This window comes from Protopterus annectens, chromosome 17.part0, assembly GCF_019279795.1.
Source record: "Protopterus annectens isolate FY-2018-M chromosome 17.part0, PAN1.0, whole genome shotgun sequence".
NCBI lineage: Eukaryota > Metazoa > Chordata > Ceratodontiformes > Protopteridae > Protopterus > Protopterus annectens.
In genome coordinates this window covers 258,455,304-258,471,203 of record NC_056751.1, presented here as the reverse complement: position 1 = coordinate 258,471,203, position 15,900 = coordinate 258,455,304, and the positions used below count along the sequence as shown (strand labels likewise).

Genomic DNA, 15,900 nt, shown 5'->3' with positions numbered 1-15,900 from the left:
CAGAATTTGTCAGGATAATAAATTTAAATGTTAGTTAGAAAGAGGCATTGATGAAAGCCAAGCTGAAGAAACTATTGTCTCAATCCTGATGCATTTACAGATTCAGTCTATTTCTGGTTTCCCACAGTGCCATTGTAATGCAAGAAACATCTAGTAGCTTTTAACACATTTGAATTGTTTGGCAAGTCTTTTTATTTATCAAAAAATGTCTGAACTGGTTAAGTCAAAGAAAATGATATCCTTGGCAGCAAAACATCCCTGCAACAGATGGTGCTGTCTCCTTCAATGTTTAGTATTAATTAAATAATACATGACTGTTTAAACATTGGCTCTAGGTGATTAGGTCCTATTGACAAATGTCATGACATACCAATCCCATGTAAAAATGGGAAAGGGGGTTTTGATAAGACAGGCTCCATTAGACATAGGTACCATATTTAGGAGTGGCCCAAGAACTCTGGACAAGTTAAGTGTCTTCTTTCTGCCACACAATATGCAAGTGGTGCCTGAGAGAATAAAACCTAGACAACAAGTCAAAGCTTATTGACTCATATTGATAACTTTTTTTGCTACTTTGGCAGAGTAAGATGAGTGAACCTCTTGAGGGCTATGCCAAGCAGTAGCAATGCATAAAGGATGATATGCCTCACGTTAGATGAGTAGGTTAGTAAGTTTTAGCTTTCTTCTTTCTTACATCAGTCTTGGTTATTTGACCACCTTGATTTCAATTGCCATGGAATTTTGTATATTTCTTTGGTAGTGTTTTTGGCTGTTTTGAATAATGCTTCTAAATTAAAATATTGAACCACACTAAGGAATTTGTGGTCCACAGGAAATTCTTGGGGCCTGATCCTGTTAACAGTTTTACTTCATGCTTACTGAATTTGGGCAAGTTCAGTAGCTGCAAAGGTTAGTTTCACTACTGTGCACAAACTTTGTCCAAATGTAAATGATGTCACTGAAATACTGAGTAACTACATGGGTGTTATGCAAAGGAACTAGACCAGACGTGTTTTGTGCTGTTAAACTGAAATTATCTGCATGTACACAGACAAACCATACAGCTGTGTATTCATAATTGCGGACAGGTTTATTAAAACAAGCCAGCCAAGCACTACTGTGAGATTATAAACATTTTCTTAGCATAGATCACTGTCAGATACACTGCAGTTCCTCAGCTGACTCAGATTACAAAATGTCCACCAAAAAATCTTTTACAACCACTTTTATAGTTTCAAAACTTTGTCCTTGATTAAAACATTCTTTTCCTGTATTGAAGCCTTCTTTGTCTGGATGCTTATCTCAATCCAGAGAAAAAACATTCTCAACAGGCCAAAATGTTCTTTCAGAAATGTTCTTTCATTGATAGGATAGTCTGTAACTTTTTATGCTGTGTTAGCTATTTCCCTTTTCACTTGAATATCTGTACATCCAGCTGTTTAGGAAATTTCAACAACCCTCTATTCTTAATGCCATTTGTTACAGAAGCATTCAGAAGTTAGTACTTTTTGTTCAAAACAAGCACATTCTGTTAAGCCAATGTATATTCTTTATTCTTTTCTGCACTTGCAGATGCTGTGTTACATGCTATTTCTAAAAATACTAAATATCAACCGTCACTGTGATTTCCAAATCTCTGTTACTGTGAAGGCAAAAAGTTCTACCAAATTATTTATATATTTTGGTATTTATATATGTTCCTGTCAAATGCATGTTATTTTTATGAGGGAAACAAATTTTAATTTATATAATGCTGTCATATGCACATGTGTAAATCCTCACAAAGTGGAATGTCTGTCAGATTAATTTGATTGGAGGCATAATATAATTTCCTTCACTGTGAAACTAATCAGGCTATGCTATTTTGGATTTTCATGCACCAAATTCATGTAGTTTTAGGGCAATGCCTTTAAGTGTCTCATCTTTATGAAACAGTTTCTATTTCATCTTTGGTCAGTTGAAAAAAAACAGTCATAAGAGGTTGACCATCTCTTTTAGTAGGCTTTTTTTTTATTTAATCAAAGTTGTCATGCATTTAACAGAATTAAGGGACTGTTAAATTCTATATAAATCTATGCATATTATTTTGTTGATTTAATAAGACAGTATTATTTTATTGGCATGCATACTGGTTTTAAAAAAATTGTAGTGCTGCTTTTAGTTCATTTTTTTGTGAACTGCACAGTATCAAAAGTTTAGTGCTGTTTCTGGTACAAGGAAACTTTAACTATACCTATACATGGTTAAGTAATATAAGAAATAAAAGTACTGTTAGTAAAATGTGCATATTTATTTTCAGGTGAAACAGAAGGAGACAGTGTGGCAAAAAGTGAGGAACAAGACAGAGGAGTACCTACAATTCACTGCACCCCACAAACAGGTAAAAATGGAGAACATTATAGGTGTGTGTGTGTGTGTGTGAGAAAAATAGTATTTACTAATCTTCTTAGTAGTTTGTAATTTTAGTCTATCCCATTCCTACATCTTTGCTGCTTAGCGTATTGCTGGTAGTACTCTTACAGTCTCATAGGTTGCTTCTGAAAATGGCAAGTAAAAGTGAAACTGCAGTTGGCTAAAATTAACTGTACCTAGCGTGGTCTACTGTATACATCAGGGCATCCACCTGGGATAAACAGTGATGCTGAGAATGCCTTCTTATAGATTACAGTAACTTATTTTGTGCTTCTTTGATATTTCTTCATTGTTTGATACTATAACCCTGGAGCTACTAGTGCACAGGTTCAAGGCTTAAGCCATCAAGAAGTTAGAATGTTTTGTTTCTTTGTCACAATTTTTTTGACCACCTATCTGCAAAATTTGCCTTCCTCCTTGCACCCAGATGGCTAATTTGTTCTAACTCTAAGGCATGAGCCAAGGTCACCAGGCAGGACAAGAGCCAAATTGTCTATTCAAACCATTAATTCTGCTCTGAGGCTAGAGTTGAGTATTAAGGAGTGTGCAGGCTGCTAATCTTGAGTATACCCCTGATTCTTCCTACCCTCCCTGTTTGCTTGTGAGCTCTGCAAGTGCTCTGGTTCAGGGGTCATATATTACCACGTCAACCCTCCTAACAAAGGGCTATACCACTAAGCAGTGTAGGTTCATTAATCTACTTTTTATAGGAGATGCACCTACGTTTCAGTAAGTGTTGACAGTGCATAGAACCAAACGATTTCCCTTCCCCCTGGAGGGGTGAGCAAGCATTGACCACCCAGTCCCATCATCTTCAGCCCAACCCCTCCACTGCCTAGACAGTCCGTCATCTGGGTCATGCTGAGGGCTTCTTCCCTGTATGTTACTAAACAAATACTTTGGAGTGCATTATTTCCAAAATGTAGCAACCAAAAAAATGGTGATTTTTGATACAGTTCAGCAGTTTGTTCCATAGTCACGGTGATGTGTTTACTGTAAAGTGTACAGTTGTGCAAGTATACTTACCATAACAGTAGGTGTTTGAATGATCACAGCCGCAGTAGTCTTTGCTTTATGTGTTATATCCTGCTAAGGATTTATTTATTTTTATTTATTTGTTTACACTTTGTTGGCTAGCTTAGTTTTACTAGGCCAGTAGCCTGTTTGGGGACACCTGAGGTGGTATTTAACACTTACTAGGGGAAATTTGGCCTAGACACTGGGGAACTTCCTCTACTCATCAATGTTGCAAGTGGGACCCATTTTGCAAGAGCACTTCTTGTTTCCATTCCAGGAGAACAGATGACCTGGAGAAATGGGTATGCAGACTGAGAGAAGGAAATGATGGAGTGGTGAGAGAAATAGAGGGGAAAGCAAAAATTTGAGACCGGAGAATGTGTGCAGGATAATGAGGAGATGTTTCAAAGAAATCTGTTTGATGGAGATAAGTCAGCAAATGATGGCTGTATAATTATAACTGTGTAGTCATGAGGGTTGCAGGAGGATTTACTTAAGGAAACAGTGATGCTGAGTGAGCCAGAAAGTAAGGGAGATGTTTCCTGGGGGTATATTATGGAGAAAATACAAAAGGAGGATGTAGATACAATCCTGAAGAATAGTGTGAAATGGAAAAGAAAACATATACAGGGAAAGTAAAAGAAGACAAAAGGGAGTAGCAGAAAAGGCAGAAAGTGAAAAACAGAAGTATGTAGTAAGGATTCAGAGTAAAGGAAATGGACAGGCATGAAGTATGGGACAGTTTAGTAGCTCCTTTGGGTGTAAAAGCACATGAGGTAAGAGCATTTATTCTTACTAACAGAGACATTTTGTGATGATATATCTGAGACTTTTTTTTCAAATAGAAATTTTTCTTGGGGAATATGAAAAAAGTGTGTATCCCATGCAATCTTTATGTGATAACATTCTACAGGGGAAACAAAAAAAGAAAATTCACGTACAGTTTTGAACAGAGGTAGAAAGACTTTAAAAAGACATTTGAAAACTTCATGTAAAAAACTACTGGACATTGCAAAAGTTTATGACAAAACGGGTTTATGGACTGGTGGCTAGGATTGTAATATTGCATTAAAAACAGAGAGAAAATTATACATATACCAAGCATGATAAATGTGGAGGGGGATAGGGGTGTCATAAAATACTGGGTACAACCCAAAACATGTTTCTTGTTTGTTTTTTGTTTTGTTTTTTTTTTTGTGGAAAAGGACATTTGATAAATAACTGACAAAAATGTTATATTTGTGGGGAAAAGAGACATGATGCAAAGAAATGTAAATTGAAATGTAAATGTGAAAAACACAAAAGGCCAGGCACCAGAAACCTCTGCAGCTGTAAAAAACGAAGAACAGGATACACACAAAGCTGCTGAGAGTAGGCTCCAGAATCCACAATGAACTTGAAAAATACCAGGAAACGAATCTATGCAGATTTTTTTTTGGTATTTTTCAAGTTCATTGTGGATTCTGGAGCCTACTCTCAGCAGCTTTGTGTATCCTGAAATGTAAATGTAACAAAGTTGGACATTTAGGGATGGATTGCAAAAATTAAAATAAGAGTAAGGGAAAAGAAAAAAGAGTAATGGAAATAGAAGAAAAAATAGACGAGAAACTAAAATGGATGTGTAGAGGAAGGGTCTGAAGTAAGTGATGAAAAAGACAGACTGGGAGGTAGTAAAACAAAATAAATTCTGTTGGTCAAAGGGTAAAAGAAAAGAAAATTTAAGGGGAAAAGAACAGATGAAAAAAGAAAGGGATAAAAAATAATATTTGTAGCTAATAATTGAGGGTTAGTATAATGGTTAAGGTGTTTGACTCACAGGGACAAGGTACAGTGTTTGATTTTTACTTTTGGGAGGGAAATTGGCTTGGCTTAAAATGGCCTATTAAGAAAGCTCGCCTAGTAATTGGCAGTGAACTTACGAAAACCATGAATCTAAGGAAAAGGGAAAATGAAAATTTGAGTGATTTCTCTAAATAAGAATAGTGTTAATGTAGTAAGAAGAATGGGATTTTGGAGTGGTGTAATACATGTGATGTAGATGTAATTAGATGACAAGATTCTTAACAAATGAAAGACTACAAAAAGAGAAACTAGGGGGGAGGAAGTAATATAGAATTTGGGTAATGAGAAATCCTCTGGAATAGCCAGCCATATTCAGTGGAAATAGAGTAAAGACATTAGATGTAACGTTAGCAAAATGGGAAGATTAGCCATTGTAGATTTAAAATGGAAAGAACAAGTATATAGAATTGTAACATTATATGCTTATACTAATTGTAAAGAATGTGATGGCTTATTTTATTAGATTTTAAGCTCTGTAGTGATAAATATGAATTGTGTAATAACAAGAGACTTTGTGATTTAAGAGGCAAGTGTAAAAAGAAAGGAAATGATGCAAGTAAAATGTTAGAAGTTATAAGATGTAAGTTAAAACTTTGGGACAAAAATTAATGGATTCACAAAACAGATGTGTATAGAACTGAAAATAGATTATTTTATAGTTTCAGAAAGTTCAGTTATAGGGGAAGGGGAGGTAGTTGAAATAAGATGTCCTGATCATCTTGCAGTATGGCTAGAGATAAAGTAAAATGAATATATAAAAATAAGCAAAATAAAAAAGATAAATGAGCATGGAATGAAGAAGGAAATAGATTAGTAATAAAGTTATAGAACGATCATATTACTGTGAGAACATGTATGAATAGTGATCTGCATGATGGATGATATTTAAGGAAAAATGTAAAAAAAAATGTACAGTGGCAATATGATGTGAGAAAACTAAAGAAAGAAAAATATAAAATATATAACGATGCATAAGAAGAGTTAGAACATAATGGAAAGTACTTTGAAGAAAAATAATTATATGAAAGAAATCAAGAAAAAAATACAAGAATTGTTATATAAGCAAAGATATTTTTAGAAGGAAAAAGAAAAGTAGTATCAAGTTATATAAGCAGATTAGTAAAGGAAGATGGTAGTGTAGTGAGAGAAATAAAAATGTAAAAGGAGAAATAGAAAGAACCCAGGAAAAGATTATGAATTGAGTAGTGCAGTATGTACAAGAAATGTTTAAAGAAAAGGTAGTGAAAAAACATGAAGAGTAATAAAGTTAGCAGAAAGAGAGAATAAAGAGTTGGAAAGGGAGTTTTCTTTAAATGAGCTAGGTAAAGTATTAGCACAAGTAAATACAGATTTGGCTGCAAGACAAGATGAAATAGGGTATGAAATGTATAAAAAGTTAAGGGATTGGCAAAAAAAATTTTTTTTAAGGTTTTGAATGAATGGCTGAATGAAGGGTTTTTTATATAAATGGTTATATAGTGGAATACTTAAGTATATATGGAAGATAGGGAAGCTAAATGATTAAACTAATAACTGATGTTATTGAATAATGATTATAAGAGCTTTATAAAAATAATACAAAAGAGATTTCAAACTAAAATGGAAAATTTTATGAAAGTATATCTAGTGTATATGGAAAGGATTGTCAGTAATTATTGATATAGAAATTGTGGATGATATGAATAGAAAAGTGAAAACCATGATAGGAGACCTTAAGTCATTTGATACAATTGGACATGAAATCTTATGAGTAATAATGAAAGAATATAATATAAGTGAGAAAGTTATGAAATTATGTATGTCAGCTTTTTAGTAATAATAAAGTAAAAATACTTGTAAATGGTTAAACCAAAAGGTACGTATGAAGAGTGGTGTAAGACAGGGATGTCCAATGAGTTGTATACTCTTTACATTAGTTATGAATGTGATAGTATGGCAAATAATTTACAAAATGCAGGAAGTGGGGTATATAACTCCTGAAGGATTAAGGATTCCAGTTCTGTTAACATATGCAGATGACATAATAATTGCAAAAAACAGAATTTAGATAAAAGAAGTAATTTGCACAAGTGAGTGTCTAGAGGTGATAGGGATGGCTTTAAGTAAAGAGAAAAATAAAGGTTTAGGTAATTTAGTAAAGATAGAGTATGTATTTTACAGTGAATTCAATTTCTGTGTTAGGTATAACATTTGGGAATAAAAATGTAAGTAGAATTCAGTGGGAAAAACAGTAGAAGAAATAAAATAAACATGTCTTTTCTGGATAAATTATCCTTCAGAAAAAAAGGCTTATTTTATAAATTCAGTACTGATGGGAAATAGAATACTTAGCAAGTGTATTTATATTGCCAACAGTATTTGAAAATGAATTATTGCAGATATGTTTTTAAATCTATACAGGGTTCTGGATTAAACCTAGTAAAAAGGAGATTTTTATGTAAACAAAGAAGAAAGAATTTGTGTTAATTAACCCAGTGGTATACGCTGCTTCATTAAATGTGTACAAAGTATTAACGTGGATAAAAGAAAAGGATGCAAGATTAGTAGTAAAATTGTATAAATAGAAGTATGATAAATTTGGAGCATGGTAAAAAAGAGGAAAAAAGTGTATAAATTAAGAAAATAGAATATTACTAAGAAAAAAGTGTTTTTGGAAAATAATTGATGAGAAGGATAGAAAAGTATGGTATAAGAATGTAATGATAAAATATTACTATGGAAAATCATGGGAAAATCTAACGAGAAAAAATAAAGCTATAAAAATAAGCAAATGGTGTAGTCATAAATTAGAATGTTAATATTTTTGTGGAGACTGGTAATAGATAAATTGCCAGTGGAAGGCAATAGGCCATATAAAATTAAAAGTCATAGACTGTGTTTACATTGTCAAGAAAAAGAAACTACAGAACATGTGTTAGTAAAAAAGTTATGGGGAAAATTATGGGGGAAAACTATGTATTTGAAGATGTAAAATAAGTGAATAAAATAAGCATGGATATGATTAAATGTGGATGTTATACAAATAGAAGTAAAGAATTCTGCATCTTGCTGTGTCACACCAACCACTTGCATCCTCTCTCACCATATCCATAAACCTTATCTTAGGCCTTCCTCTTTTCCTGTTACCTGGTAGCTTCATCTTTAGCATCTTTTTCCCCAATATACTCAGCATCCCTCCTCAGCACATGTCCAAACCAACATAATCTTGCCTCTCTGGCTTTGTCTCCAAACCTTCCAACCTGGGCTGACCCTGTAATATACTTATTCCTAATCCTGTCCACCCTCGTCACACCTGGTGCAAATCTTAACATCTTTAACTCTGCCACATCCAGCTCTCACTCCTGCCTTTTTGTCAATGCCACTGTCTCCAACCCATATAACATAGCTGGTCTCACTACCCTCTTGTAGACCTTCCCTTTCACTCTTACTGGTACTCGTCTGTCACAAATCACTCCTGACACTCTTCTCCACCCAATCCAATAAATATTTGTTATATGAGTTATATGGCATGGAATAATAAATGCAATTCCTTATAATGGTAAATAGGTTTTAGCAGCAATGTTAAGTAAAATCAGATGATGGCTATGGAAAAAAGAGTGGGATTCTAATCGAGATGTAAATTTAGTATGGTTGTAAAGAAAATTATGAGTCTTTAAAGGGATTTGTATAACTATATACATTTTAAATATTTTGTAAATTAGTTCTTTTTGTAAATAGAGGACCAGTACTCTTTTCGATAATTGAAAAAGCAGTACCTTTTACATTTTCTTGAGCTACCAAAACTTCAGGGCACCTTCCATAAATCCAAACTATTAGTCAGCTTGGGCTGATTTGACTAAAAAGACAAATTTTCAGCACTAAAACCTGCAAAACTTTCAAGCCAACAGAGAGCGGGAAGCTAAATCCCTGTCAAGGATAATGCTAGGAAAATAAAAATAAAAATGTGTCCTTAGCCTGGCAAGAAAAAAATACATAAATATGGGTGGTGGGGGGAGGACCGGCTACTGCAGCAGTGCTAATTCGAACATGTGTTCTGATAAGTTTACTCACATAACGATACTGTGTTCTTCAATTGGCTCACTGTTGCAGTAACCTTAGCTATATGGGTAAATTACCAAAGTGTAGACTGACTGGGAAGAGGAAGGAGAAGAGTCCAGGAGCCCATGAAGAATGGTCCTAGCAAAGCCTGTCCTAGACCTGGAGAAGGAATCTAGTTTGTAGTGCTTTGTAAAAAGTATGCTGTTTCTAGAATATACTTATAGAATTCAACCCTTTCCTCAAAGTTATAGATAAAGCCAAAGTCTTGGGAGAATGAGCCTTGACACTGCTTAGAATGGCTTTGTTGTGTTGGGTATAGCAAAATGTAATAGCATGAGGCAACCACTTGGAAATACTCTGCTTTGACATGGATTGTCCTTTTTTGTTACCTTCACAAGAAGTGACTAAATAATTTTGTTCTTTTGAAGATAGCACTAGAGCTGTCTGTAGCTCTAGTACAATCTTCAAAAGAACAAAATCATTTGTACTAGAGCTGTCTGTAGGAAGCCGCGGTGGTGCAGCGGTAGCGTTGTCGCCTCACAGCAAGAGCTTCTCCCATTCGATTCTCGGCTGGAGCTCTTTCTGTGTGGAGTCTGCATGTCCTCCCCGCGATCGAATGGCATTCGAAAGACATGCGTAAATGGGCATGCCTTTGTTGTAGGTTGGGCATCGAGCTGGCATCTCAGCACCGTAAAAATCTACTGCCAATCATTAGCGGACCGGAGTTTCGCTGTGGCGACCCCTAACCGGGAAAAGCCGAAAGAAGAACAACTAGAGCTGTCTGTAGCCATCCAAGGTTTGGAGTATCCATTCTTCATCATTTTTACTTTGGAAAGACGACAAATGAGATGAATAGCTTGTCTCAAAATAACCCTGAACACCATTTTAGGCATAAATGAAGGGTTAGTTTTCAGGGAAAAATGGAATAAGATTGACCCACTATAAGAGATTGCAACTCACATATACCCTTCTTGCAGAGCCCAGATCAGTGTGTATCACAGTTTTCTATGTTAATAACCTGAAGTTAGCCTGATGAGCTGGTTCGTTTGGGGCAAAAATGAGTTCTTCTAACGCACACTTAAAATCCTAAGGAGAATATGTACAAGTATGACAGACCAGGCAAAGTAACTCATGCAAGTAATCTGCAGTCAGGGAAACATTAGCCCTGAATGGATGTCTGGTTCCTTTCGTGGTATCAACTAGAAAGGCTGTTCCATTTAGTAATATAAGATTTTCTTGTAACAATTTTTCTTGCATCTTTTAATATCTGCTGCATGTCCTCAGAAAATAGGTACCTAACAGGCATCAAGATTCTGTCATCCAGGTAGTCATTTGCTGCTGTTTCGGTTTGGGATGTGAGTTGGTTCAGTCTGTGAAGAAGCTTGTGATAGTTGTCCCTGACCATTTCCAAAAGAAAGGACAGCTAGTGTTACCTTGGCCAAAAGGGAGTCACCACAGTGATCTCTGAGGAGTCCTCTTGAATATTCAAGACAACCCTTGTTATTAGTGGAAAGGGTGGAAAAACATACTGGAAAATTCCTGTCCAAGGAAAAGGAAAAAAAAATGGTCTTCCAGGCCTTCTTGCATGGAGTCCTGGAGCAGAACTTCGCCGACTGATTGTTTTGAGTGGAGCTGAAAAAATCTATTTGAGGTGAACCCCGCAACTGGATTAATTCCTGGAAGACCCCCTGGTTCAATTTCCATTCAAGAGGACCTCTCCTGGTCTTGCTCAGCTTGTCTGCCGCACAGTTTTGTCCTGCTGGTATGGTAAGATGACTGTAGAGTTAGATTGTGCCTAATAGCTGTATCCCAGGCTACCATGGCTAGTCTGCACACTTTGGTGTTGTCTGTAAACCCTTGTAATGGTCCTGAGGACCGTAGATTGAGGGAGCTGAGACAATTTATAAGCAGTAACATCTCTGACTTTTGTATGTTTTTGGTCTGTCTTTTGTGGTCCAAATAGGCTTGCCATCAATTCGTTTTTTTTCTATGCTGTCTTGAAATAAGAAATCTTTCCGGAATTCTGTTTTGCAGCATGAATAGAATGCCAGAGTATGTAAATAAGCAATTCTGTCTGATTTTTTTTTTCCACAAAAAGCATCGCAAACTGATGCGGTGGAGTATGAGATTACCTAAAATTAGAAAAAAATAAAGTACAGTAATGCAAATAAGCCCGAGATTGTTTAAAAAAAAAAAAAAAACTACTCAAGATGTTCTGCCCTGATGATTCTTACATTTGTGTCATAAAATGGGTGTGAACATGGGGAGAGAATCGGTGAAGCTGGGTGGGGTCACAGGAAGTGAAGAGCGTGACTGGTTTTCATCACTGGAAAAGGAGGCAACTCTAGTTCCAAAACACAGCACTTTTATCCCCATAGGGAATGGTTCGCCAAGCAAAGTCTGAGGTGTCTGTTTTCAGTTTGTGCTGGAGCTGGCAGGGAAAATGGGAGACCTGAGTTTTGGTAGATTGGGTTTGCCAACCTCTTCATTTTCACAAACCCAAAATCTGAAATCTGGAATGTGTGGGGGTGCTGATGTTAGGACCATACATATTTTAGGAACCATTGTATTTTTATCATATGTTGTCTTCCTAGGCAAATCATAAATGGCATGAAACTCAAAATCTGAAAAAAAAAATTCCTACAAAGAGACCAATAGTCTAAGTGGAAAAACTCAGGAATAGATCTAGATACAGATTTTCTTTTTCCTGTGAAATAAATGCTCTTTAAACTGAGATGTCTAGGACATGGACACCACAGGAAAACAACCCTGTGAGATGTTTACCAAGACTTTTGTATGTTGTTTTGGAACCCCAGTCAGTGTAGGAGATCCTTCACCAGGTGAGAGATTCCAGACACTTTGAAAAAGACTCCAAAGATAAGCAAGTCATCTAAATAAGAACATGTGAATACCTTGCACTCTGCAATAGGCTATCATAGGTAATTACTAGTCTAATGACCCTAAAGGGCCATTTTAAACCTAACCATGCTTTCCAAATGTATTTGACAGATTTTGATACCAAGAGCATTTACAAGCCTCCTCTTTCTAAGGACATATGTGGCAGAACTGAGGTAATTTTATGATTCCTCATCCACTGCTCCAGGCTGTGCTTGAATATGTGTAGGGAGGAATTCTGCATCACATTGATGGGGATACTGTCTCAAGGAAGGTATAGTCTGTGAGACACATACAGAATTTATTAAATTAGTCAGTGCTTCTTAACCAGCATATAAGGTATCCCTAACCTATTCAACTTATACTTAATAAGATTGGCTGCATGTTCGTACCTCATTAGGGACTGTTTGTATATTTGTCAGATAAAAATCCCACATATTCAACTTATTAATCATGAACCTCCCTATTCACCTATTGCCGGTTTCTTCTTAGTTTTCTATTTTCTTGCTATTGCCTTTTTTGCTACTATCAGTAGAAATCAGAGCAGTGATAATGTGAGTTTTGGTTGTTTTATTTTAGTCCAGCTTAGTGTCAAGATTGTCTCTGGTAAATTTTAGCTCTTCTTCCACAGTTTTATTTATTAGTTACAGATGTTCTTTGTGTTTCGCTGTTGCAGTCATCACGTTTGGGTTATCCCTGCCAGGGTAGCCCTTGGCCGGCCCGACTACCAGAGACTTAGTATTTCTGCTTCAGTTGCTGTCACTTCAGAACTGACATCAGTGGTATAAAGTAAGGCAGCCAAGCCATTACATTAGTCTTTCTTGCCATGGAGCCCGAAGCAGAAGCAGTTTGCATGAGTGCAGGTCAGCCGCTACCTGAGTTTTCATTTCCAAATTGAAGTTGAAGTCTTTGAAAGCTAAGTACCCCGTTGGGGATCCTTTTTTCTTGCACTAACCGATGTCAGAAAAAGTTAGTAATTGTCTCGCCTGTGGAAAGCAAATACCATACCGGGACTTCCACTCTTACTGCGTCACTTGTCTGTCCAGACCACGACGTCCCCTCATTGTCGCTTCTGTGCTTTAATGCCAGAAGTATCCATCAATGGACCTTTATAGTAGCCAGATATTTCTATTTACTCGAATTCTGTTATGGCTTTGGTAAGCCATCCAACAGCAGGTCTTCCGAAAAAGCGTAAAGATAAAGACAGAGACAGACCACACAGGACCAAACCTTCCGACGACGCTTCCGTTAAGCTAGTCGTCAGTACTCCAGAACTCAGTGAGGCGCTTTCACAGCCCGTGATGCCCATTTCAGTTAATTTGCAGGCCACTACTGAGACCCTTTCGGAGTTCGGTATGCCACAGAACTCTTCTTCGTCTAAGGATCCTGCGTTCGTCTCTACCTTGGATGGGTCCGGAGCTGTTGTGCAAGCACCGGCTTCTGAGGAAGTCCTTCGCAGCACCGAATCTCAACATAAGCCAATGCCTTCTTTCGCGACTACCGTTCTTTCGGAAACTACCGAGTTCCTTAGGCCCAGGGTTTGAACCACACCCAAGAAACCGACTACCCACTCTCAGGCACCTGTTCCCTTGCCTCAGTCTCAAATGCTTAAAATGGCAGAAGACCTTATCATGCTGATTAGGGGAAGCCAAGCCGCCCCCTCAAAAAGTAAAAGAGATCTGTCTCCAGTAGTTTTGTCTGAACAAGAGTCAGATGAATCCGATGCATCTGACTATGAAGACATGCATCCCCTCTCCGCATATGAGGATTCTGATGCAGAGGAATCCATTCCTTCAGCCTCTCCCCTAGAGGACCTTTCCTTTGGGGAAACCCTACATACCTTAAGGGAGCATTTCCAGTGGGAGAGTCGAGACTACTGTCAGTCAAAAAAGACTCAGGGAATTCCTGGATCTTCCACAACACAGACACTTAGCCATCCCCCGTCGTGGATGTGATGGATGATGTTTTCCTTGAATCCAGACACCCTCCCTCCTGCTCCCAGAAAAGCAGACAGGTACTACAGAGTCCCTGACTCGTACAAATATTTGTTTAAAAATCCAACAGCTGACCCTGAGGTAATTTCTCAAGGGCCAAAAGGGATTAAAGCAATCTCTGCTAAGAATCCCACCCCCTCAGACAGGGATTCTTGAGCATTGGACAGATGGGGTAAAAAAGTATACACCTCAGAAACTCTTGCTATCAGGGGACTAAATTGTCAGTTCCATATGCTTAAATATCAGCAATATACCTTGGAACTCCTTTAACAAAAAATGGCCTCCTTTCCTGCATGGGAAGAATCAAAAGATTTACAAGACTTAATGCATTCTGCAAGTCAAGTAACTAAACACACTTTGCACTTTGGTTTTGATGCCCTAGAAGCTTCTTGTAGGGCAGCAGTCACTGGATCTGTCATTAGAAGACACGCATGGCTTAAGGAACAACCCCTGCCCAGACCATGTCAGATCTAAATTGTTGGATGCACCCTTGCACAAAGATAACTTATTTGACACTAAAGTAGAAGAGGTCTTAAAAAGATGGAAGAAAAAGCAAAATCTATGCAGACAGTTAAAGATTTCTTACAGGTCCAGGCCCCTAGGTTCAGCAGGCATTTTCCCTCCAAGCACTGGTCTTTTCCTGCTCCCAGTAAACAGGCCTAGCGTAGGCCCAGTGGAAACAGACCCCCCCCCCCCAGACAGAAGCCCCAGGGGTTGCAGAGATCTAAGCAGTGGACTACCTCCACTTCAAAACCAGGGAGTTCTAAACCACCCCCTATGGTAAGAGCGCACAATGACTCGCCTCCTCCCGACCTCACCTCTGCCCACCTTCACATAGAGGAAAACTCTCCTTTCACTCAAGCACCTGGGCCAACATTATCAAGGACTAATGGATTCTGAACATTGTGTCTCAGGGGTACAAATTCTCCTTCCAAACCCTTCCAACTGCAAAAGGGTTCCCAGATCTACCACCAAATCATTGGGCAGAGGCTTAAAAGCAAATCCATTCCCTGCTCTCCTTGGAGGCAGTAGAGCACGTTCCTGCAGAGCAGATTGGTGCCTAGAAAAGAGGGCACCTGCCACCCCATTCTCGATCTATCCATTCTAAACACCTTCCTGGTGATCCCAAAATTCAAAATGCTCACCCTCCAGCAGCTGCTACCCATGCTGTCCAAGGATGCTTGGCTAACCACCCTGGACTTGAAAGAGGCCTACCTCCACATTCCTATCAAGGAGTCCTGCAGAAAATATCTCCACTTTAGAGCAGGATCTCAACACTTTTAGTTCTCTGCGCTTCCCTTTGGCTTATCCACTGCTCCCAGAGTTTTCATAAAATGCCTGGCCCCGACCATTGCCTTTTGCAGACAAAGAAATATTCAAATTTACCCCTACTTAGACAACTGCCTTATTCAGGCAGACAGCCAGGAAAAGCTGCTCAAAGACCTGGCCTTTGTAAAGCACCTACTAACCTCCCTAGGGTACACAATCAATGAAAAGAAATCCAAACAGGTACCCACCCAAAGGATAATCTTCCTGGGAGCAAGTCTGGACACAGCATCCCAGATGGCATATCTTACACCAGAGAAACAAATTTTCCTGTCAGCTTACTTCTCTCAACTGGCCACCAGACACCAGCTTTCTGCAAGGAAAATCCTGAAAGCTCTGGGGTTCATGGCCTCTTGCATACTCCTCATTCCATATG

At 37.9% G+C, this 15,900-nt stretch overlaps 1 protein-coding gene across 1 annotated transcript in view; it reads left to right on the top strand.

The window, feature by feature from the left end:
- The window catches only part of LGR4 (leucine rich repeat containing G protein-coupled receptor 4), a 1,155,492-nt gene that overhangs the window by 1,086,202 nt on the left and 53,390 nt on the right, over positions 1-15,900 (top strand). The window contains exon 17 of the mRNA XM_044059308.1: positions 2,300-2,380. Within this exon, the coding sequence (XP_043915243.1) occupies positions 2,300-2,380 (81 nt within the window). The remainder of the gene's footprint in view (positions 1-2,299; positions 2,381-15,900) is intronic.